This window comes from Ornithodoros turicata, chromosome 3 (assembly GCF_037126465.1).
Source record: "Ornithodoros turicata isolate Travis chromosome 3, ASM3712646v1, whole genome shotgun sequence".
NCBI classification, from domain to species: domain Eukaryota; kingdom Metazoa; phylum Arthropoda; class Arachnida; order Ixodida; family Argasidae; genus Ornithodoros; species Ornithodoros turicata.
Window position 1 is genome coordinate 53,113,056 of NC_088203.1, and position 24,447 is coordinate 53,137,502.

The 24,447-nt window shown below is 42.2% G+C and overlaps 2 protein-coding genes and 1 long non-coding RNA gene across 3 annotated transcripts; 1 reads left to right on the forward strand and 2 right to left on the reverse strand.

Moving 5' to 3' along the window:
• Window positions 1-4,953: 4,953 nt before the first annotated feature.
• Window positions 4,954-8,282, reverse strand: LOC135389463 (uncharacterized). The gene is made up of 4 exons (XM_064619510.1): window positions 8,244-8,282; window positions 8,063-8,120; window positions 6,053-6,218; window positions 4,954-5,365 (listed from the first exon to the last, which is right to left on the reverse strand). The coding sequence occupies exons 1-4, from the start codon at window positions 8,280-8,282 to the stop codon at window positions 5,227-5,229; spliced, it is 402 nt and encodes a 133-aa protein (XP_064475580.1). The 3' UTR covers window positions 4,954-5,226.
• Window positions 8,283-8,446: 164 nt separating this feature from the next.
• Window positions 8,447-10,680, reverse strand: LOC135389464 (uncharacterized). Its single transcript, XM_064619511.1, has 2 exons — window positions 10,476-10,680; window positions 8,447-9,315 (listed from the first exon to the last, which is right to left on the reverse strand). Exons 1-2 carry the CDS (start codon window positions 10,678-10,680, stop codon window positions 8,447-8,449), a joined length of 1,074 nt encoding a protein of 357 aa, XP_064475581.1.
• A 6,766-nt stretch (window positions 10,681-17,446) lies between these two features.
• Window positions 17,447-24,068, forward strand: LOC135387080 (uncharacterized). The gene is made up of 3 exons (XR_010420842.1): window positions 17,447-17,495; window positions 22,200-22,419; window positions 23,975-24,068. It is a non-coding gene; the product is annotated as an uncharacterized LOC135387080 (long non-coding RNA).
• The last annotated feature ends 379 nt before the right edge of the window (window positions 24,069-24,447 follow it).

The following is a 24,447-nucleotide window of genomic DNA, read 5'->3' on the forward strand; positions in this document are numbered from 1 at the left end:
ACTCATTTTCCTAGCATAGTTTGTTTGGCACAAGAAATTGTTAGTTATGAAAGTATTTGACTTATGATAACATAACATATCGCCACTGCTCGGACTCCATTACCTATATTTATCTTGCAGATTATTACCCAGCATGAGCAATTCATGCCCTTGCTCATCTGCTGAAGGAGGTGCATCTGACCTTTTCACTTGTGTAAGTGCTCATCTTATTACAGGTGTTTTACAATAGATATATTGGGAAGTGTATACACACATCTATTTCAGGCAAGATATTCTTGTAGGCTCCAAATTGTGAATTGCATATGACAGCAGTTTCTCATATAAGGCAACTACTCTTCTGCCAAGAAAAAAGAAAAATCTAAAGTACATGTACTGCACTTTATGCCTCAGCCAGATGCACTTCAAAAGGCGCGTCTCCCCCTGCTTTCTCATGAAAAAGCAGAAAAGTGGGTGCCGATATGCCAAATTCCTATGCACTGATATGTTAATGTATAGTGACAGATGAACTTCAAATAACTGTTTTGTTTCCTGTTTGTAGGAGTTGGAAGTATATGCCAGGTGATAGTTGCATTGGGTGTGTGGCAACCTTATAATGAAAGAATGTACTTGTACCTGTGGCATCCTACCAGTTGGTTTCATAGGATCATATTAAGCACTGAAAGCTTCCTTTTTCTGTTCTTGCCAATTTGTATCAGAGACACAATAAATGTTTCTTATTTAGATATACTGTTTTGCAACACTTATTTGCATGATCTTCAAGGTGAGGAGACGACTGGAGTAATGTGCACTACAGGTGAAGGGCATAACTTTTATGCCTTATGTAGCATAACAAGAACTCCCCAGTGGAGTTATGCTAGCCTCATGAACGGAGTTACTTTTACACCCGATATGCTGGAGTAAATAGGGAGCTGTATGGGAGTAACTTTTACTCTGTACCATAGGAGTAAATTTTACTCAGTAGTTTCCGGAGTTGCAGATACTCTTCAAAAGGGGTGTTATTTTGCACCCCGGAGTTAGGACGTTTTACCCCCGTAAAGGAGTCGGTACGACTCCTTTTTTTTTTTCAGAGTGTAGCAAAAGTACAGAATATCCGTACTTTTTGATAACAGAGCGTTTCCGTATGGTCAGAGTATTACAGAGCTTCCTGGTTCTGGTGAAACCTCCGTATTGAATGCCCATAGAGGATTGCTTTTATTTCTTTTTCAAATACATGGACACATATTGCAAACTACCATAAATGTGAGTTCATTTCATAGTATTACTTCTGAGATCTGTCTTTAAGAAAATATTTTATCTTTCTTTCAAGACGGACCTGAGAAGTAATACAGTGAAATGGTCTCACTTATGGTGTGCTGCAATACGTGTGCATGTATTTGAAAAAGAAATAAAAGCAATCCTCCATGGGCATTCAATACGGAGGTTTCAGGAGAACCAGAAAGCTCTGTAATACTCTGGGTTTGGTAAGGTAGTATGTCATCGTGGTGGGCCTATTGTGGGACGGGTGTGGGTCAGTACATCATATGGGCCTGGATTAGGGTGGAGCCTCTGCTCCGAAAGTTACCGAGTCACTTAAACACTGTGCATGTTTCATTGTTCCAAGCTATTTCATATTTAATCTCTGTCCAAAGCTTTGAGGTGTGAAACCGGTGTCCTGCACCAAAAATCAACAACACACAACCTGGTCCTGATCCAAACATACACGGTTCTGTAGCATGCTTTGACACAAAACATGTGATATGGTATGCAAAGAGCGGGCTGTGAGATTACGCGCACTATTAAGTAAGCAAAGAACACTTCACTGCAGAACACTGAGAAGGTTAGACCAGTTTGAGCTAGGCCAAGCTCAGAATGGGAAGACCACAGTTTTTGTGGGCACAGGCAAGGCACGAGCCATGCACGAAGCATCCACGCTAGGTCCAAAAATCGGGCTGGGCCGGGCCACACGCGGGCAGGGCTCGGTCAGGTATCTCACAGAAAATGCACTTGCACCAGGCCTGGGCCTGACAATTCGGTGTGGTCAGTAGTCTAACAGCAGCTTCAAAACGAGGTTTGAGCTGCAGTTTGTAAATTAAGAGAAATTCCTATGTTGGCGTGCTTATATAGCCATATATCTGTAATGTAAAAGACAAAGTCCAGATAACTTTATTGTCATCCTCGTGTGCAGATTGGACACAGTCAAGCTCTTCTGATCACAGTCATAAACCCGTAAGTGCATTATAGCACAAAGGCACTGAGTAGGCATAATGTAGAAGGCTGAAGAGTATCAAAAAGGGTTACGTTTAAACATATTTTCTAGCAAATGAAGTACGCTTGTGTAAATAAGACATAAAAAAAAGTGAAGACAAAATAAGGCGATGTTACACTCTGAGGTTCTGCAATATATGACACATAGCCTGTACCATTAACTGAATAAAATTGGTTACTGTTGTACACACTGACTGTTTTACAAACAAGACATTATAAAAAAAGTAAAGATAAAATACAATAATGTTACACTCTATATCTGTGACTCTATGGCACATAAACTATACCATTAAATGAATCAAATGAGCCACTGAACTAGCATTCTTGCTTTGGTAGATTGTGTACCACAACACTGTCTGTTGTAGAAGAGTGAAAACAAAGACTACAAGTTCTGTTGTTCAAACAGTAACCTGCACTAAAAAACTGACTACTAATCTATGCTCGTCAGGCACATTTACAAACACGTCTAATATGAAAATTAACTAATGCAGCTGAACGGGAACATCATGGTCTCTGAGGTACATAATGAGTAAAACAAGTGATACTGAAACTGAACAAAACGTCAGAACAGTTTCCTAAGAGAGTTTACATAACATTTCACACCTATCTGGCGCATACATCCAAACGTGACCTGTAACAATCAATATATAAATAGAGTTAGCTGAAGTGAATGAGCATACTGGCGCAGGTACATTACAAATAAAGGAATGTTTTCTACTGACAAAGAAGCAACAAAGTCATTGTTGAGACTTCTACATGTTTTAAACAATAAGGCAGGATATTGCAAAAACAGTCCTGATGACACAAACACGAAGAAAAAGCTGCAAGACTACGTGGGGTGGCAGATTTCCATATTAGAAAATCTTAAAAAAGAAAAAAAAGAAAGGAAGATTGCTATGTAGACAAACACCGCCATTAGGATTTTGACACATTTTGTTTTGACATCTCGTGATGTTTGTTTCATTTCTTGATAGCTGTACTATCATTTATGGGAATGCAATTTGCCTAAGTAAGGACACATTTTCATGGCACGAGGGAGAACCCTATCGAGTACATTACTCCATTCTTCCACGATGCTGATCATAATTCACAAAACAGGTGGTGATAAAAATACTAAAAGAGGTATGCATTTCGGCAGCCCTGCCGTGCCGTACATGGGGAATGTAGCATGCCTTCACTCCATGTGCGCTAAGATGAGGGGTCATAAGGAAGTCCACACAAACATGGGGGGAGTGGTCACAAAAAAGTTTGCAGGGCAATATATGAAATCAGGGGGCTGCTGCATGCTGATCTACACCAATTATATCTGCGGCAATTACACACCTCACCCTTCCTCTCACATTTTTTATTGTTTAGTTGTTGTTCTCCGCTCCTGCATTTGCATAGACTAAGCTGGTCACCCTCTCCTCGTCAGACAGGAAGCAAAAGCATGATAACTTAGTCTGTCACAACACATGTAGTTTCTCGGTCTTCTTTTAAAGCTGCAGGCTCATGAATACCGGTTTGCCCGATTGGAAAATGGAGTAACGTCAGCGCGGTTTCTCTTTGGTGTCATGGAACTGGCCTTCAATGGCCTTGACTGTACAATTTACAAAACTGCATGTTGAAAAGTTATAAAGCTAAAGCTCAAACGAAATGAAGTCCTTCACATGAGGCGGTTAAAGCATTGTGGGACTTCATACGATTGGCCGCATTCTTTTTAAATTTTTTTTACACGGTTACTGGGACAGCAGTTTGCAGTTTGTTCGCGTTTGTGTTGTGACAGTTTTTACACCTCTTGCAATCGCTTACGTTTAAAATATGTAACAGTTATACATTAATGTTGACACTACATATTGCTGGGCCCTCTTGCATATCACAGAAGCATTATCACAACATAGTGCATGCTGTTTAACAGCATGGTGAGCGAGTGCACTAGAAATCCCAGACAGACAGATACACAAAAATTCTGATAACAGCTTATGACTACAACAATTACTCCTCTACTTTTCTGATGATAATTTAAGCCAAGTACTTGGTATTTTCTCACTGCAAGCTCACATTACACTCGTAAAACAGTCAGTTCTAATAGAAGTTAAAAAATTATATATGCTTTTACCTCTAAAAGCAAAGGGTATGGGATAACCTTTAACTAGCGTAGCTGGGCACTGACATGTCATTGCACAACGGTGCGTAATACCAGAATCTGGTTGGCTGTCAAGATCGAAAGTATATGCAAAAAATACACTGAAATTAATTATCAAATCTGCTCTTTCTCTGCACTGTACGCGGTAATGCTTGTGCTCAGATATTTATGAAATAGGGTTGCCACAGTACCTAGAAGCACCATAAGTGTTGCCTGTCTACGAGTAATGGTTTGTTTACTGGTTACATCAAGCACATTGTGCTCGTGTAACTCTTGCAGATGATCATGACGCCTGTAACCTCTGACCACCACAGAATTTCATCTAAACTCTTTACTGATTCCCATGTAATCTCTACAGCAAGAGTTACATTTTCAAAACGGTAAAACAAGTTAACGTGCAGCACCCTTGCGGGCTGGGCAGTATGCTTAACATCCTCCGGCACTAGCCCCCTTTCCCCCCTTTTTCTGATGAAGAGCGTCCACTCGAAATGTCAAGTATAGTTCCCCCCTTTTTTTTAGTACACCAGCCCCAGTTTTTACTCTTACATTTGCAGACGTAACCTCAAGAAAAACGGAAATCCTGCTACATAGGTTACATAGGAATTGGTAACGAGTTTAGAAGAAACTCTCTCGTGATCACAGGTTACAGGCAGCGTAGTAATCAACCGCAAGAGTCACATGATCACAATGCGCTCGATGTAACCTGTAAACAAACTGTCACTCGTAAATAGGTATGAAGAGGTAACGCTTATGACCGTTTTAAGAGTGTAGCAGCAAATACATTCTGTCGCCCATAATTTGTTGCTGTTCATCTGTGCTTTCCTGCACTCGTTCACTATGCTGAACAGAAATAGAACCTAGGTAAGAACCCATTTTTTCGCTTCAAAGTCCTTCAGTTTTGTAAACAAGGAGAGCACCCTTGCTGTTGCTCCACCCATGTTGCTTCTCTTCCGCTTTTCTCTGTATTGTACAGGCGAGTTGATGCCCAGGAAACATCTGCAGCGTGCAAAGATGCTGTTAAGGCCCTCTGACAGAATAATGGCAGGGTTACATTCAAAGAATCAGTGTCTGTTAGCCTCTCTGAACCCTTGAAAAAGCAATATAATTTAAAGGTATAGCTATCCCAACGTCTACAAATACATATAGAGCATCTAACCGATCTTAGTTGTTACTGACAGGCTGCCAATTCCTATGCATATAGACTGCTAGCAAATTTGCTTAATTAAACTAACAAGAGGCCAGCCAAATGTGTAGCGAACTATGACTTTAGGTCGGGGGTAGAAGGGAGGAGCAAACAGAACATTCGAGGATCGGTTTGGTGCAAGCTGGTGGAGGCTCTCTTTCTCAATGTATTAATCCAGTGTTGACCTGACAAAGGGTAATATATTTATTCTTAAAATCAAACACTAGAGACCATAGCCCCACCTAAACTCCATAAAGTGTATGTCGAGCTGCAAGAGCTTCAGTTACTAAAGTAACAGTAATTAACTACACTGACAGTAATTTAACTTCAGTTATTTAAATTTTATTAATAGTAATTAAATAGTATTAAATATTAAGATAATAATTAAACTACAAGTAGTTTAACTGCTGCCCATTATTAGGCAGTCACCTAATAATTGAACCTAACGTAATAATTCAGAACAGCACGGCATGCATCGAAACATACAATACATAACTCACCTTTGCATGAACTCCAGACTACATTCCAGCTGTGAAGGGTACTCAATGTTGAATACAAAATACACGCCAAGGAGTGTAGCAAGTGCCGTCCTAAAATCAGGCAGGTTGTTGGTCATAACCCTCTGGTCCGCTGCCAGAAAGAACGCCGAAGATTCGTACGGACTGCCTGCATAAAATTTCCCATCTATGTAACCATATTATCAGATTCAAGCAGCGTATACAGCAATTAGTGCAAACACACTTTCAATACTTTCTCTTTCATTTGTTATGCTGTCAGTCAAGTCAAAAATGTGCCTAATACAAACAGCATCGTTCCCAAATTCGGATTGCACCCGTGAATATGCATCAAGAGATACTGGTGTGCACAAATGAAGGTTGAAAGCATGGCGGGATGTCAACATGTGTTTGCATGCAGTTTTTTCATGGCAAAATACAAAAACACAGAGTTCATATTTGCCAGTAAGCGTTCGGATCCTACAAGGCACGCCCGAAAACTGATCTTGCAGTCCAGTTTTGCAGAAGTGCACCTCAATGAAGTGTGCTGGTAGTTCGACAACATGGTTTAGCATTCACGACCATCAGTGGTGGGTGTTAATACTAATATTTCTTTCAGGATTGCTACACTCTTAAAAATGAACTTCACTGCATAGCACGTTCCTAGCCAACCATGATATCGAATGATATCGTTATCTGCCCTGATTTGTTGAAAACTGGAGGCGTACGCCTTTTTGTGACTCTTATGCTGTTCATAATTGTCGCAAAAAAGGCGTACGCCTCCCGTTTTTAGCAAATCAGGGCAGATAACGATATCATTCGAGATCATGGTTGGCTAGAAGCGTGCTATGCGGTGAAGTTCATTTCTAAGAGTGTACTGCAGGTACTGCCATGGACCACTACAACAGACACAGCTCACACATTAGGTACAACGCTTTATCTAATGAAGATAGATCAAAAGCCAGGAGACGTCATAACGAAAAAAGATGAAACACTGGCTTTACACAACAGGCAACAATATTCACTTGTAACGTTTGGACGACTATGCGGGCCTCCTCAGCAGACAAATGCAAAAGAAAATAGTACAGATCCGAGACCAGCTTCATACCTTCGTCATGTTACTGTAGCACTCCGTTAGGGGCCCCTTGTGGCTGTTGCAAGCATTGTGTAGCTATCCTGGCTATTTTGTAAAAGATACAATTTCTAAGATGTCCCATGAATTTTATAAGCCACCTCCTCCCGAAAACATTGTATGTATCGCTTATCTCAGTCGCCTGTCTGAAGCTGTAAGAAGAATTTTGATATCTCTTTGCCATCTGCACCACTTTCAAACCTTCTCCAACTCTGTATATGTCATGCCACCCCAAGGACATTGTCCCCTACATGAATCAGTCGGGTGTTATATACAGATAAAGATGCAAACAGTTTGACACGTGCTACATAGGCGAAACCGGGAGAAAGAATACCACTCGACTACAGGAACATCAACTACAGATAAGGAAGCCACCAACAGGGAATCATGGCACTGAGTCGGTTGAACACGCGCTCACAAGTCATTAAACTTCGAAGAGGCATAAACTTGGGCACGTGAACATAAATGTATGTGGGAGGGGGAGGGGGGGTATGAAAAATTCTGGAATCCTGGTACATTCATGCTGATTTGCCCTTACCACAGCCACAGGGGGCCCTTACTGGAATTCTACAGGGACATCACAAAGACATAAGGTTGATCTCGGATCTGTACTATTTTGCTTTGCGTTTGTCTGATTAGGACGCCCGCATACGTGTCGAAATGTTACAACTAAATTTTGCTTCCTGTTGTGTCAAGCCGGTGTTTTTCTTTTTTCGCTTTATCTAGTGGACACAATGTTTTAAAGCATTTCAGTGTGAAATATCCCAAATTATTTGAGTCACAACTGGAAATTTGACTATTCATACAGGTCTAGTATTAACGTAATTAAAAAAAAAACAAAAAAACAGAGTGCTACTAACATGCCACACAGGCACAAAACATACCACATGAGAGGATGAGTGGCGTTGGGGGTAGTGCTGCCTCCAGAATGGCTTGACTAGGCTGGAAGACAAGCAAATGCACTGTATACAGCTTCACTAGACTTTGGCGAATAGCAATGGGCAGGGCAGTGAAAACGCAACATAAAACACTAAATCTAGTTTCGTTAATCAGAATGTAACATACATCAAGTTCAAGAAGAAACAGGTCCTTCTCCTCACGCATAAAGATGATGAGGCCGAGCAAAATAGCAACCAGTTTCCCGTATCCAGTTCCCGTGGTGGAGAGTACTTAAAACTTCAGACTGGGCCTGTTGGTAAGGCATGGCAGAATAAAAGCGCTAAAAAGACGAGGACTGTGTGTCCGTTGTCCTCGTCTTTTTAGCGCTTTTATTCTGCAGTGGTGGAGAGTGCTTCCTGAGCTGATTCTAGGTTGGACTTCATGCTTGCATTAGGGTTCTCAGAAAAGAAACTCAGGATTCCTCGCCCTTTCTCTGCCATGCAGTTTCCTATAGCTTGATAGGCATCTACGCCTGTGAGAGTCCGGAAATGTGCCAAGAGGTATGGGCTCGACAGCAACCACGGCCATTCCTGTTCAGCTCGCATCATCGATATACCAGCATTTATGTCTTGTCGTTGTAGATAGTATGTCTTCTGCATCATGCTCATCAGTTCTTGAGTATTAGTCTCACCACATGTATAAAACGCCATCAGTTCACTTTGGACGGTCCTCAGTGCTTCTACAGTGTCGCCAGGAGGAAGCTTAGGGTTCCATGCAACACAACCATACATGTCCCGCTTTGCAGGAGCACACTTTTGCGTTTCTGGCTGTTGTTCTACATGTGAGGACGTGGTGCGGTTAAGGTTATCGATGCGGTACTCAAGCTTCGATGCAAGTGAAGCATACCCACAGCCAATGACATTGCCGCCTATCCTGTCTGCAAGTGAGTCCATGTGATCTAGAACAATCCTTTTTGCTATCAACGCAATCGCTTTTCTACCAGGCTTCTTGCTGATGTTGTGAATATCTCCAGCAGTAATTCGAACAAAATCTAGCAGGTCCCTCTTTGACGGCTCCTTCTTCTGCTTGAGAGAATCAAGGAAGCTGTTTCGAGCCTTACTATAAGGAATTTGAAAGGCTTCTGCCCAATTGGTCGCATGCAAACCTGAAGTGTATGCTGAGTTGCTGGCGGAAGGCTGAGATTCAGTGGGTACTTGAAGGGAGCTCGGTTCCATGGGTGCTGTGGTGGCCTCAATAGCTGAAAAACATGTCAAGTATAGCTTTGTCAATTACAGCTTAATGTCGAAGTAATATGCGAACTATTTCTCCTAAAATCACATAAGGTTAGCTGTTTTTGCGGAGCGTTTCATATGTACATTTTTCACGCCATCAAATGCTGCAAGGGCTTATAGCATGTGTCGCTGTTAAGCACGGGAACGAAACGACTGCCTGCCTAGCATACACTCAAAGTACAGTTGCACCTCAACATATGTATCTTCACTATACCAGACGTCGAACTTCTATGGTGTGTAGCTTACAGTATGCTTTGTAATTATAATTATTGATTTTTACATTCCAACACGATGGCGTTCTCTACAGTTTTTCCATGACGCTCCCTATCACACTCAAACCGACTGTTCGGGGTATTGAAACCACTTGGAGATAAAGCGCATTGACCAATCGATTAAGGACCGGTTGATTTTTGTATCTTTTTTTTTGCACTTTAAGTGAAACCCCTGCATGAGCAGTAAACACAGGATATATGAAGCCATATTTTAAACCATGAGTAAACTAAATGTAACTAGACCACGAAGTCATAAAATAACTAAACACTGACACTGAAGACTTCAAACAACTCTGAGGAAACAGTGACTCGGTCAATTCTCGTTGTTCACTAACACTAACAAAACTAACGCTAAAATAATGCAATGTAAGGGTCAGAGCTGTGCAGATTATGCACACAATGTAATTAAATGGCAGGTATATGACTCTGAAAGTAATTAAGTGATAGGAAAGATTGATGACCATGAATTTTAACTCAGTCACAGTTACAGTTTATCCGAAAATGTGACTGAGGTAACCTCAATTGCTTCAGCTATACGGCAGCATGTAAATCACAGCATCTGTTGACTAAGCATTCCTACAACAATCAAGATGCTAACTCGACTGGGAGCCAATCTGATCCAGCTCACACAATTATCTGCAACGGCACAACATTGTCAGCATTCGCATCTCTTAAGACTGTAGTCGAATGGATGTTCATCCTCTGAACATAACACAAAGCAAAAAGTTACCGAAAGTTGCGTTGAGTGATAGTCATTATGTATTTCAAAAGTAATTGGGATAACTTCATTACTCTAATTAATTTTGGGTTAGTTAATAAATAGTTATTTCAGAACTCTGGTCGGGGTTCCTTACCATCACGCCAGCGTTTCAAAAGCTTCTTAGAGTTCACAAGAGTCAGCGTGCTGTACAGTTCAGGAGGGTCGAGATATTCAAAGTCTTCAGGTGTGCGTACACCCAGCTCCCACAATTTGTCATGAAGACTCTTTCGCTCTTCCTCGGTGAGGTCTGGCAGAACTTGCTGCACCACATCCTTAACAGTAATAGGAAACTGAGACATCACAATCTGACAAGATGAGCAGAGAGACCAATTACTGAAGTTTCATACAAAGTCAGTTATAAGTAAATGAAGCCACAAGCATGGTAATGACGTAGTATTCACAAGGGTGCACTTGATGAAAAAAATAGGTAAATGTATTGTGTGAAGGTACTGCATCACTTTGGCGTCTCCCTTCTAGAATTATTTCAGTCTGCTTCAGTCCAGTGCCTCTTCTATAACATATGCGTCAAAGACAGCGTGCTTGAGAACAAGAACACTTGTACCATGGTGCACATAGGCTTGGAGAGGATAAAAGTCAAGTAAAGCTCTTAGCTTCACACATGTGGGTGCATCAAATGAAGTGTCATGTGCAATGCATACACTCCTACATCATCCAAGTATGTAGTCAGTACCGGAGTGACAAAAAGGTATGGCTCGTTCTGCTCAGCAACAGCAGCTGCATCAATACATGCGAAATTAACTATGCTCTCTTTTCTTGACAATGCGACATACATGCCACACACATAGTCAGTGCCACAATATTGAATCCTATGGAACAACTGGAAGTCCTAGTGCTGGAAGAAACTTTGAGCTGCTTGGGCCACACTCTCCCTGATACAGAAAGACTCTGAACGACTTTCAGATATGACGAGCTCATGTCCGTACAGTGTCCCTGTACTCAAATATGCCTGCAGTAGTTGGTGCACAGTTGTCAGTGTCTTGGTAAGGTTCTTGAAGCTGTTGCAGACTCGTGCAATTTGCTTTGAAAATGAGTGTTTGGCCTCAAAGCGCATTGTCCAAAGCCATATGAGCGGACCAAACTTCAGAAACAAGCTCGGATAGTGAAGAAGGAAATGATGCTTTGGCTTCAAACTGTTTTGTGGGAAAGCTTCTTTCCTGCTTTCCAGGTAGAGCTCAATGTGTTCCTTCATCTGCAGAACTTGCGACACCGATACCCTCGGCATAAATACGAAACTCACTATCTCACGCAATTGAAGGCAAAGCTTCCACACGTTGTCACTTTTATCAACAAGGCTGCCTACAATGAGTGGTAGAAAACGTAACAAACAGCAGTTTTGTGCTGCATGACCTCCAAGTTTCTTAATGTCCTGTTTCAAGGCTGGTGGTCTGTCGGCACCCTTACAAAAACAGTTTTCACCTTTTAGTGGTCCTCCTATGTACTTTTTTTATACCATGTCACCTTCCTGTGGTTTGCTCCTTCCTTTGTACCAGGTATACAAACAGTCTACCTACACCTTGCAAGCTAACTTGAGCTGAGTTTGTAAAAGCGAGACGTTCAAAAACAAATAAAATATTATATTCACTAAGAAAAAGGTTCTAAATTTCTGATTAAGAGTTCTATCACAAATAATTCTACAATTAAGGACTGCAGATGTTTATGCAATGGGGCAGCATAAGTGAAATCCACAGAAATTAGAGCATCACAGTGAGTGGAACAATTTTTAATACCAATGTTATGAGTCACAGTTATGTAATGACATGAAACAAACAGGACATTGACAAAGCAGCAGCAGCTGGCACTTGTCTGTAAACTGCCTCACACCTTTCACAGTTGTGCACCTGTGCAACACAAATTTAGAAAACTGAGAAGAAATGGAGGGGCCTGTGGCTGCGCCTTCGTTATGTCTGGCCCGTATCGAACTCTGAATGAAGTAACAGACGGTGTTCTTTTTTTTTTTTAGTTTGATATACAGCACTTCACAAAGACAGCAATAGCAATGTAGCAATAACACAAAGAAAAAAATGTGCTACTTTTCTGCTACTTGACCTACAAACCAGCTCCATTTTTGATAACTCAAGTTTATAACTCAAGTTGCAGTAGTGCTCGTCTTTTTCTCACTGTGTTTGTGAAGCACTCTGTATTGAATAAAAAAAAAGAACACTCAGCATGGGGTACATACGTGAATTTTTTTCTTTACATTACCACGTCGCAGATAATGCATACATTTTGAAACAACAAACGAACTCGTCTGCAGACGCGACAGGCGCGATAGCAAAGCAGACGAAAGCGAAAGCTGCGCAGTCGGGGTCGGGAGATGTTAGGTCACGGTCATCGACAGCACCGAGAAGTACTGGTAGTAATAATAATTTCTACAGACATACTTTGCATATGTTTTTTTTTCGTCCAGGGATGACTGAAACCATTAAAACATTTCCTCCCCCTCCACCCCCAGATGGTACACGACCTACTCTATACTAGAGACCTGGACAGCTGGCGCTCCCCTATGGCAGAGACGGGTCATGGGTTAGTTACGTTACTGACCGCTGCAAGCGCCACATAGCATTATTGGGGAGAGGGAATCACCCTTGCCACCGTCTTTAGTCTGCTAGGGATACACAGGCTGTTGCTAAGCCCGTCGCTAAGCACGCGCTATTCTCTCTCGGCTTCGTCGTTGTCAACACAGCCTACCATACATCGCCGCGGTTTCGACAAGTCACGTGGTAACAAATAGTGCGAGCTAGCGCCAAATCCCATAGCCAAGCGGCGATTACCAGAACTACGACCCCGGTGCTGGGAGCATTGCGGACGTCCAGGTCTCTAGTATAGTAGTAGGTCGTGGATGGTATCGCCAGTATCGCAAGACAAGCCAAGCCATTTAAGAATCCACGTCTGGACTTCCCGCGCTTTGCACTTCTCTTTCGCTCTTGGGCGTCTGGGCCACTTTTAATCATTGATTAGTTCTGTCGTAACACAAATGAGCCACATTCTCGTCAAATGGGCAACGGCTGAGGCGTGGGACGTGTACCCCACAAGAAAGATCACCGATGTCGCGACGGCAACAGAAATTATGACTGATCCGACTGTAGTGGAGACGCTTGCGGGACGCACATTCATGGTAACTTGGAAGGACAAGGAACCCCCAGCAGAAGCCTATGTTATAGCTGCAGGTGAGCATTTGTTGATTAAAGAAGTTGAACTGGTGTAATACAGTTGTTGTAATTATTCGTATGTTTCTGTCTGAACGTAGCGTAGGCGTCTGTCCTGTGTGATTCGAAAACTGGATAGTACCGGATCAACACTAACAGTAACTGAACTAAATACGGTGCTTTGCAGGAGAACTATCAAAAATGGAGCGGCGTCGAAACAGGTTGGCAGCGCGAGCATCGACCCAGGCATCACAGGTGTGTTATAACTTTGAATTAAAGCAAGTGCGTACTGACAAAGGGTTGACTTTCATGAAACGTAAGTATCCGTTCCATTAAACGCAATAAGTGAATCAACCTTGTGTCGCCAGATACACATAGAATCAAATATGTCCAATATAGTGTTATTTATAAATTGAAACTTATATTAGTCGAACTTTCTTGACAGCAGGTCAACTGCTGCAACCACGTTGACCAAGTAAAAGACCTGCAGAAACGGAACGAAGACCTTGAACGGAAGGTTGCGGATCAGCAAGACATGATAGGTAATGCTTCCTTTCTGATTTCAATGCGGTCTGTGCACTAGATAGGCTGGCAAAGCTCTGCTCTGGTGGCCATTATCTCATCTGTCACGATTTGTTTTCCGCCATAAGTCGCTTCAATACAGTATGGGAGGGAATAGGGCTTAGTAAAGATTCCTGTGGGGAGGAAATTATGTTAAACAGTGAGCTTCCTATGTCCCTTATCCCATAACAGTAGGCCTGGTCATGTTGCTGAACCATTAAATTTGGACACGAATATTTGTTCCATCTGTGGGATTGATAAGGCTTGTTTTAAATTCTGAAGCATTCCACCACCAGAGGGTTGAAGTCCAAAATTAAGAGAGCCCATCATAGAAAGTAGGTGGGCAATATTACACGAAAACATCAAGGTCCTGCTTGACCTTGTCTTTTCTTTCTGGATGAAAAAGTGGGGTGCTCCTAGGTCACACAAGATACCTCACAATAGAGTATTTTCTGCTCTTACGCTAACTGTCTAGACACCAGGTTCCACTGAACGTCATGTATCCAGAAAACAATCATACCATCTAGGGCCAGCTGCTACTCACTGAGAGCTCATAGAGCATTACAGCTTGTTGCGTTCTGGTGCAGGAAATTTACGTTTATGGCTGAGCAAAGTCATGGCTCTTGTTGCCCCAGTGTGGGCGCGAAAACTGGTGCCGCAAAAGTCAGTTCATTGTAACCTCAGGAATTTAACAGTGTATCCGCAAACTGGATTTCACTGGCTATTTTTACTTTGGTGGTGAGCATCTACTAGACTTTACTATTTGACGACTAGTCTAGTACTAGTGGCTAGTTCAAGGAAATAACTTGGCATCTTGACCTCATTTTGTTATGGAAATAAAAATGTACAAAGGAGGTGTTTTTAACAAAATCACTTTAATGCGCAAAATTCGTAGGCCGAGCATTTGTCTAAAGCATACCAGAAAGTATCAAATGTGTTTTTCGTTAAAATTAAGAAAAATTTTCCTGAGGGATGACGTACTGCCAGAGGTGAGCACCCTCACGAGGGCGTGCGAGGGTGAGGGTTTCCTCACCTCATGATATTTGAGGTGAGGTGAGGGCCAATTTTTCTGATGAGGTCTTTAAAAAAACTTTGAGGCGAGGAAAATATTTAAAAAAAAATTTCAGGTGAGGTGAGAAAAATCTTTTTCCCAGAAAAGTGAGGTGAGGGCGAGGGTCGTGAGGACAAACGCCCACCTCTGCGTACTGGTCTTGCCACTGTGCTGCAGACTGAACCACAGTTGTTCCTTTTCTTTAATTTGATTCTAGTTTTTTGTTTTTTTGTTTTTTTGTCATCTGTAAACATGTCCTTTGTATATGGTTAGGGTTCTCCGTTTTTGGGTTAAACCGATTTTTCATCATAGTTCCTCCCGCACAAATATTCAAGAATTCGGGTAAAACACTATATCTACCTGCAATCCTTGAGGTTCTTAAACTTGTCGTTCTCGGTAAACCATTGGAAAAATTAATCATAATATCAGCAAAGAGAGCTATTTGTGACAACCTATTTGTCCTCCATTTATGATCCCCTCCTGCAGGAGTCAAAGACAAGCTTTTGTGGAGCTCGGGCAAGTGTTTGAATACCGCGGTCATTTACTGCCCCAGTTCCGAGCAGAAATATAAAGATTCTTGTTTCTCGACCCAGTGTCACAGCAGTGGCTTGTTTCCTATACCTTTTCGTTTCACCTGAAAATTCCACAGTGACATATCAAAGAGAGATCATAGCGTCCGATTTCTCTCAAAATTCCTGGGCGTAAATAGCACCTGATTTTTCCCTCCAGAATTTGAAAAAGCATAAAACCCGAAAATGAAGAACCCTATATGGTGAACTCCACTGGCTGTTTCGGTGAGGCTTAGTGTAGTGCGGCAGTGTGAGCATGGTGCCGAGAGAACCCATCAGTGCAGGTTACGCTGACCCACACAGCAGAACGTTTTCGATGGTGTCAGTGTAGCCAGAGAGAGGGAGGGGACGCCTATAACCTCTGACACCAGCCTTTCCCCCTCGCTGTAAGACGGAAGCAACCTCACTAGACACACGAGAAGCTTCCTCCCCATCTCAACCATGGGCTCTCCAAGACCGTGACCCTCCTTTGAACTTAAATTGCATGATCCACTCGGTTTTTTTTTTTGTTTTTGTTCTGGTTTCCAGTTGCCAACACTTGATATAACGGAATAAAGAATGGTAGAATTTGGTAGCCACCAACTGAGAAGTACTAAAGACCGCATGGAACAACATGTACGAATACAGCCATTCCACCACGGGGTTGGAGGTCAAACCAACCACGGTTGTTGACTTCAAAGCAGCGTTTTATTACAGTGTATTTAAATCAAACAACAATATCTCGGAGTTAGGGGTGGTAGGATTGGCTAGCCACATGTCGAGAAGCAGCAGGGAACATTAAGGAACACAGTATTTTCTAATGGTTGAAATTCAAGTACACCCAGATGTCGAAAACGGTTTGTAACCACAAGTGCTCCTCACCTCTGCATATTCTGATTGTAAGTTGCTTGTCAGATATCTGAATCAATTGTTTCCCACCGTTCCCTAAAATTGCATCCTAACATCATCACTCTTGCCAAATGTATTGCTGTCGAGTTCTTGGCTATCATTTTTGTTTTGCCATGATAATAGAGGGAGTGAGGAGGAAACAGGAAGCAGCGCTATGTTCTGGTCTACACCATTGACATAGTCGAGCTTGTGGGGAAACCTGCACTGTTTATTGAGTTGCTTAGCTGCAGGGCACTAAAACAGTAGCTCTCTGAAGCGAACTGAAACAAAAGAATGCTCTGGCTGGGAGCTCACATGCTTGTAAACACTGAGCTGAAAATTCCAGAAGCAACACAAGCATCAACAAAAAAGCAGGCAATGGCTCTTGAAGCTTCTGGCATCTTCTGGCACGTGCAGAGAAAGAGGGAAAGCTGTGCATTGTTTTGTGTGTTCTCCAGTTGTCCTTTGAAACTGTTGCGTGGCAATAGCATGTAGTGGCACGATGTCATTTATTCATTTGAACACAAAATGATATCCATGATGTCATGTGGGAAAGGCTGTGGGAATTGGTGAAAACATTGGGGACATTCTTCCTTTGTTGCCCTGACTTCTGTGTTGTCCTACCTGGATCTATTACTGCAATTTATCCTTTTCTGCAAGTGTGAGCATCCAGGTCTTGTTTAACCAAAGCGAGGCCCATTAACTAGCCCACACCCACTGAGCGATTCCTGCTTTTTATAGCCCTATGCTAACAGTGGTCATGAGTGTATGATGATATGTACAGGCCCTGCATAACAACTGCTTAATTTTCAGACTTACAAAGAACAGTGAGAACACTGAAGCGTATCGGGAGGAACATAAAAAGCCCAGGAGAGAGCACCACACGCGAGCCTACCATGGTAAACATAGGCAAATAGGTGCTTAGGTGCATGCTAGTGACATTTTAGAGGACATGTGCATCGCTTGATACCCAGTGGCTAGTCAAATGAAAATATCTGGGAACTTCTTTCTAAAATTCACCAAACTTACCTAAGCACACTGCCCAGTGCTGGTGTTGGGATCACTCATTTCGTGTTGGGAGTGTAATGTGCCAGCATATTTAGTGGAGTGGGGTAGTTTACTTCAAAATTTGTTATAAACAAAATAACATGAGGAAGGTCATGGTTGTATGTTATACATAGCTAAGCACTGAACGTGCAGCAAACTTGCTGTCACCAACCCAGCTGAGTTCTTTCATGGCGTATTTAAGGTGATCACGTGTGATAATTTTGTCGATGGCTTGAAGTCACTTTTAGGGCAGTGGCTGCTCAGTAGCTGACAAAACTAAAAAAAAAGATGAATAATGGTGAGCTGAGGAAGCAAGAGGTAAGAGAGAAAAAGCATGGACTTCAAAGCCCATGATATCTGGTAGAGGCTGGAGATTATCACAGCACAACAGTATGTAAATTGCATCTCTGTTCAGGGTGTCCCAACCAAACTGTAAAACATTTACAAGTGTCTCCACAATGATTAAGAATGTGCTCAACAGCATTTTGTCGCCTCAGAAACAGTAACAGCCTCATATTCTTCTGGTCAAGACTGAAACACGATATGTTTGTCCTATTTCACCCTTCATTGCTTCCGACAAAATGGCTAACAAAACCTATTGGAAGAGGAAAAAATGCTGTTTCTTCATGTCAAAAACTGTGCATGAAACATCCCCTGAGGAGGAAGAAATTGCCTAATGATGGTACAGTAGAACCTCTTTATAGTAACTCCTCTTGTAGTAAAACTCTGCTTATAGTAAACGAGAACTGCGGTCCCGATAGAATCCCATACATTAAATCGCACACCTGCTATAATAAAACTCCTGATCTAGTAAAATTTCATCATGGTCCCAGAGGGTGTACTACAAAGGGGTTCTACTGTAGTCTGAAAATTGGACGCCTTTCCTTGCTGTAAAGAAGCTGCGACGCTGCTTCCCTCTTTCGTCGCTTGTTTTCAAGGCGGTGTTGCACAGCATTGGAAGGGAGAAGCCAAAAAACACTTGCCATTCTACAGGGTGTCCACTGAGAAAATGTCAAAATTTGACAACCAGTTCGATGACATTCACAAACATTTTTGTCACCTACTGTGCTAGGTTTCATCGGTGTATCTCCATAATTATGTTAGCAGGCTACGTCCTAATTATGTTATATAACTGTTTTCATTATATTATGTAATGATGATGACAGTTGTGTCAACCAACCTGGAAGATAGGAAGCTGTCATGGGGGTTCAACATGGCAGTGAAAGTTGGGGAACTGTCAAGGAAAATATCAAAATGCCTCGAAAGGTAGGGAAGTTTACTAATGCGGATTTGGTGCAATATCCCAGTTTGTGGGACTCAGTGTCAGATTCACATTTTCCGTTAATGGTTAGTTTGCTGAGTGGCCTTGGACGTAAAACAACGTTATGGATGGCAGAGATTGACACAGGCTAGGTGGCCAGGCTTGTGCGGGCCATCTGCTTCTGCCAAATTTGGGGTTGGCCTGAACTTTTATTGGTCCAACGTGCCCACTACTATTGCTATGAAAGCGGGGACGGGTGTCATAAGTGCACAGTCTAAGGCATGTAAGGCACCGACAACACGTGTAGTTGCAAAAGAGAGGGCCGTAGCCCTCCAGCCCAGGGCTCGGCTGGGCCTTGTGCTTCAGGAAGCGGTCCAGGCCCAAATCTCTCTGCCCGTGTCGAACAAAACCGTGATAGCCAGTGAATTCTGTGAAAATTGTCAGGAAAAACCTAAAAAAGAGTAAAGTTTGATAGACACGCTTATTAACTAGTTTTTTACTAGTATCTCACTGGGTACCCTGTATGTATGTTATTTCCGATGCGCTGCAGAGTAGTGCACAGTAAATTTGCCAAAATTTGATATGCTTTCTCAGCTTCACCCAGAAAATCATAGTTGCTTTGGAAATTATGAAATTTTTTATTAAATTCAATTAAAGAAATTTTATTTTAGTTCAGTTAAAATGAAAGAAAATTACCAGGACCAGATGGCGGTCTGGAAGCAGAATGGCATTTTGCACACCTTGATCGGCGAACCTGAAGCGATATACGCGTGATTTGCAAATAACATTTTGAAATTTCCTTAAAACAGTAAATAAATATCTTCTTCATAATATTTGTAAATAATATCTGAACTGTTCAAGAACCAAACACACACATACACAAAAAAAAAAACTCAGCTTGAAATGTTGAGCAGCATTTGCAGCAAAAAATCACAGAAATTAGCAGTTTGTACAAAAACTGGGGCGTGCAGGTAGCTGCAACCAAGTCTTTTATCTAGATTTGTGTGCATAACTGGTTATGCTGTGAAAGGCACCAAACATTACATTTACATATACTTTGATCACAGTCATAAGCCTAGGTTGCTGTCGTGTGCAAGCTACACTTGTCAGTCATACCTGTGGAGGAGCCTTGTTCTTGGTATGGGAATGGCCTTATAAGGATCTGTCAGAATAAGGTGGCTACTACATATACCTACATATACCTGCATCCACAACTTGCATACGCGCTGTCCAAATCCGCACCCAAAGTGATGAATTGCAGGAGCGTCTGTACCACCCATGCCGCAGCCTGCCGTGTTGAATATCGCCTGTATCCCTGAATTATCTGCACATTGTGAATTCATGTCTTCTTTAGCTTCCTGAATGAAAGTTTTGCTGAAGATTATTCTTTGGTAGCCAATTTTGAGACGTAATACTTGTGATGAACCTGCTGTCATTACTCTCACGACTGATATTGATGACTCACATTGCATGAAAAGTGAAAGAGGCGACCATTTGCATCACTGTGAGAATAATTTTTGGTAAATGGTAAGTTGTCCGTAAGTTGTCCTCCCGTAAGTTGTCATGCTGATGGGTGTGGATGCAGATAGACATCACATGTGCAAGTTACAGATGAACTGGGCAGGTTTATGTGGTCACAGACTTCTTGAGCAATCGCAAAAGAACACACCCCTGATTTCTCGGAAAACTTGTGTAGGCTCCTTCTCAGGTTGTAAAAAGCAATGCCATGAAATGGGCATCATGTATTAAAACCTGGCAAGATCTGACAAATTAATCCTGACTAGAATGCCGTGCCCATGTCAGGAACAAGCCCCCAAAATTGTTAGAGAACATGGAAAAGGAATTTGTACAGTAAAGGTTGGAAGACATCCTGAAAAGGCAACACATAAAACAAAGCCTTGATCACACATCCACTGTGACCTCCTCACATCGAAAGGCTGTGTTAAAAAAAAACTAGTACGTAGTTGTAAAAGTTCCCATGCTGCTTGATATTTGAAGCTTTTGTTCATTGATCTGTACATACACAGTTTACAAAAAATTATGCAGAGAAATTTGGTTATAAATATGAAGAAATTCAAAGTTTAAAGTTTAAGAGAATTCCCAAATATCTGTCATAATTCGTGAATCAGTAACTTGTCGTTGGGAGACTAAGGTATGTGAAATATGACAAAATGGACTTCCAGCCAGCAAATGAGACCATATGATCCATGCATTAGTTTGGTCACAGCAGCAATGGTAACTGGATAAAGCAATGGTGGTTTGGAAGAGGTAGCCAAATTTCTGTGAGACATTCCGCCAACACTGTGCATTTTGTCATCTGAGGACATGGGGTTTCCTCACAGACGAAGTCACACGCACAGAAGAACAGATACCCGTCGAAATCTGGGGGAGAGGGGAGGTTAAGCAGCACCTGTGGATCACATGGCGTGGAATGGTGCAGGTGCTACTTTCGACGTTGCACCTGTTTGTAACTCCGGCACAACACAGGTAGCCTCCGAATTTCCATTTATCACTGTCTCTGTGTAGCGCAGTGGACAGTTCTTGATGGCACATTCATTTCTATCTTTCTATTTTTTAGATGTTTATTCTGCTTTGTGCATCAGCTCAGCTCAGTAAGTCCCACACCCTCACCGAAGTGGGGTTGTGGAAGAGGGGGCTGTGTAACTTCTATTTGCATGGGCGATTTATTTAATTATTTTGCCCTTTGCCAAACGAATTTGCGATATTGCGTTTGCAGACACGAGTACATATGCACAGGTGCATCTGTCCTGTGTGTGTTAGTTTCGTGATGTTTTATTCCCTTGAGAATGTCTCCCATCCAAGTACCCCGATATTTCACTCTTGTGTTTAGCTTTGTCCTGCGGTGATCTCCTGATGCAGGTAAACGTTTATGTGCTGGTGTATCATTGTTTTTCTTCTGCTCACAGTTCATTTGCTCTCATGCTACGTCATACCACCAGCTAGCTTGTTGTCTCCTACTCTCATTGACAGTGTGTTCTTTATTTTTGGAAAGTTACAAACAGGTGATACCTTCATGTCACGCCTGATGGTAGCAGAAGAATACTGCCCGACTTACTTTTATTGCTCTGTCTGTGAAGTGTTCTATTGCCAAAAATACAGCGCAGCCTGTACATAGTCTTGTATCAGTGTTCAGCATCCAATTAAAAGTGCTACTTTCTATCTAGCCCCTGGTCAAGATCAGTACCTCAACTGCTGTGTATGCACACTGTGCACTGTTGTTACCTTTTACAAACGTGTGCAAAGTTATCTTTTCTTATTCCACTACCTTCATCAGGTTGACTTGGGGGACGGTGTCATGGTTCCAGAATCCACCCTCGCACGTCTAGAACAAACCTACAGAGGCTCAGCATGCCGTTTTGCACGTGCGCTGTTGAGGGTGCTCTTCACGGAAGAAGAATTGAAGAAAAAGAGTCTCTTTGGAAAGCCCGCCAACAATGGGAAGGGGCAGGAACAAAAAGATGCCCTGGACCCAAGGCGTGTAAAAGCAGTTCTTGGTATGTTTGCCAAAAGTTTCGCATTGTTAATGTAGAGCACATTTTGGTGTAGCGTACTGGATCTAACAACATTTTGCAGCTTAACTCTATGTTTCACTTATATGCCCTGTTGCTGCTGTTGAGTGGTTCTGTGCAGTAATGGTGTAAATGAAGCATTGCACTTCCAGCAAAAAAAGAATTTAGAGTAACACAAAGCTACCCTCCACGAGACATATAGACCAACTTCCCTTTAACTAATCATGGCTTTTCTTTTACCAATAATAACCTGGAATAAAAGCATCACTCTCGTGTGTTGACTCGCACCATCATTGCAGAGAACAAAAAAAGCTGTTAGACTTTTACGTTTTCAAGAATGTTTAACAGAAGTGCAAAAAGGTGGAGAGCGTGTTGGTGAGAAGCAAACATTACGGCAGAACATGAAGAGCGATGGGGAGACATAACCATAGCGTCCACTAGCAACAAGTTTAATTACACAAAAAGACTTGGGCTAACCTATCAGGTCCCCAGCTACATAGGAGATCTCTCGTCAGCAGAGATCTCCTTTGTAGCTAGAGACCTGCCTGGTGCTAAAGACCTCTCGTCTCCGTCTCTCTTCGCGTTCTGCCGTAGTGTATGTTTATAACACAATGCATGTGCAGTGAATGATGAACTTGCTAGAGGTGCATAGGTGTACCCACAGGAGCCTGTATTGTTTTCCAAAGTGCATGTAGAAAATTAGCCTTGTTGCAGGTCATGTATGAAATAGTAGTGGACTGCTCCCCGTACATGGGTATAGTAGCGTTAACTGTCGGTCATAAGATTAACTTACTAACTTCAACAGATATTGCTTTCTCACATTATGAATACGCACTGAAGTTTTAGGGTTTCCCCTGTTTTTCTTCGAATTTGCGTCCTGTATTGAGGTTTGAGGTTAACTACTGCCTGCAAAATTGCACCAAAGGTAGGCAATAGGCTCAAGGCAATACTAATCTTCCACAAATTACGCAGTTGAGCTCAGATTCTGATACTTCTGGAACCCCAGACAAACAGTAGGACGAACGTCAATTCCATAGCAAGAAAGAAAGCCCACTTTCCTCCAAAATTCAGTTTGATAACTTTTCTGCCTGGTTTTTTTACCACAGAATTTGAAAAAAAAAAAAAGAACAAAACCCGAAAATTTCAGGGTCTGAATATAAACAGCCTGATGTCAGTGTTGCAGACTTTTGCCTTGAAGCCTGATATATGCTCTGCAACCGTGTCTCTGTTCATTAGTGGGGACGGGGAGGGCATTGCCAAGGCCAGTGAGGTTTCTCAAGTGGAATAACTGAGAGAGGAGATATGCACAGACCCGAGATACTTGCAGAGTGCACCGACAATTCATGTGGAGCGGCATTAAAAATTTAAAGCATACAAGTTGAGCGCAAGTGCAGGTTACCAGCAGGGACAAAATGGGTGGTTGCATGTCTTATATTGTACAGGTGGTCTGCATGCAGCTTCAGTGTAATTTTATTCTGCCCAAACGTATCTCCTAGGTCATTGTATCTCTATAGATAAATCCTTTTTGCTCACCTTGCAGGAAAGACTTGCTCAGTGTTCCAGTGTTCTGATGCGCCAATAAAGAGGACCCTAAGCTCCCTCCTTCAAAAACAGAACAAGAAATACGAAGAAGTGGAAAGCCCCTAGGGGGGCAATGCCCCCAACACAGCCCCCAACTGCCCATTTTTTTGTGCCACATCTGGCCACACTTTTTTGTGCAATACTAATGTTGTAATGGACAACAATATGCATATATAAATGGCAATTGAAGAGTGCATAGTAGTTTCTGTTGTTGTTGACTAGCATGTGTGTGAGGATTCGGTGGAATTTCTCACGATGGAGTGACTGCAGTGCAGCGTGCTTTCGGTAGAAAGGGCATCTCTGGTGGGTAGACTTTGGCCAGACAATGGATAGACTTTGGCCAGACAGTGGATAGACTTGCTGTCACCAAATGTCGGTAGACATTCTACAGAAAGGTGTGTTCCAATAGCCCTTAGAAAGGTGACGTGGGTG

Coding starts and splice junctions, on each gene's coding strand:
- LOC135389463 (XM_064619510.1), bottom strand. CDS start 8,282: ATGCGTGAGGAGAAGGACCTGTTTCTTCTTGAACTTGAT. Junction 8,121..8,243: donor TGTTTCTTCTTGAACTTGAT/GTATGTTACATT, acceptor CTTGTCTTCCAG/CCTAGTCAAGCCATTCTGGA. Junction 6,219..8,062: donor GCCACTCATCCTCTCATGTG/GTATGTTTTGTG, acceptor AATTTTATGCAG/GCAGTCCGTACGAATCTTCG.
- LOC135389464 (XM_064619511.1), bottom strand. CDS start 10,680: ATGTCTCAGTTTCCTATTACTGTTAAGGATGTGGTGCAGCAAGTTCTG. Junction 9,316..10,475: donor TTTGAAACGCTGGCGTGATG/GTAAGGAACCCC, acceptor CATGTTTTTCAG/CTATTGAGGCCACCACAGCA.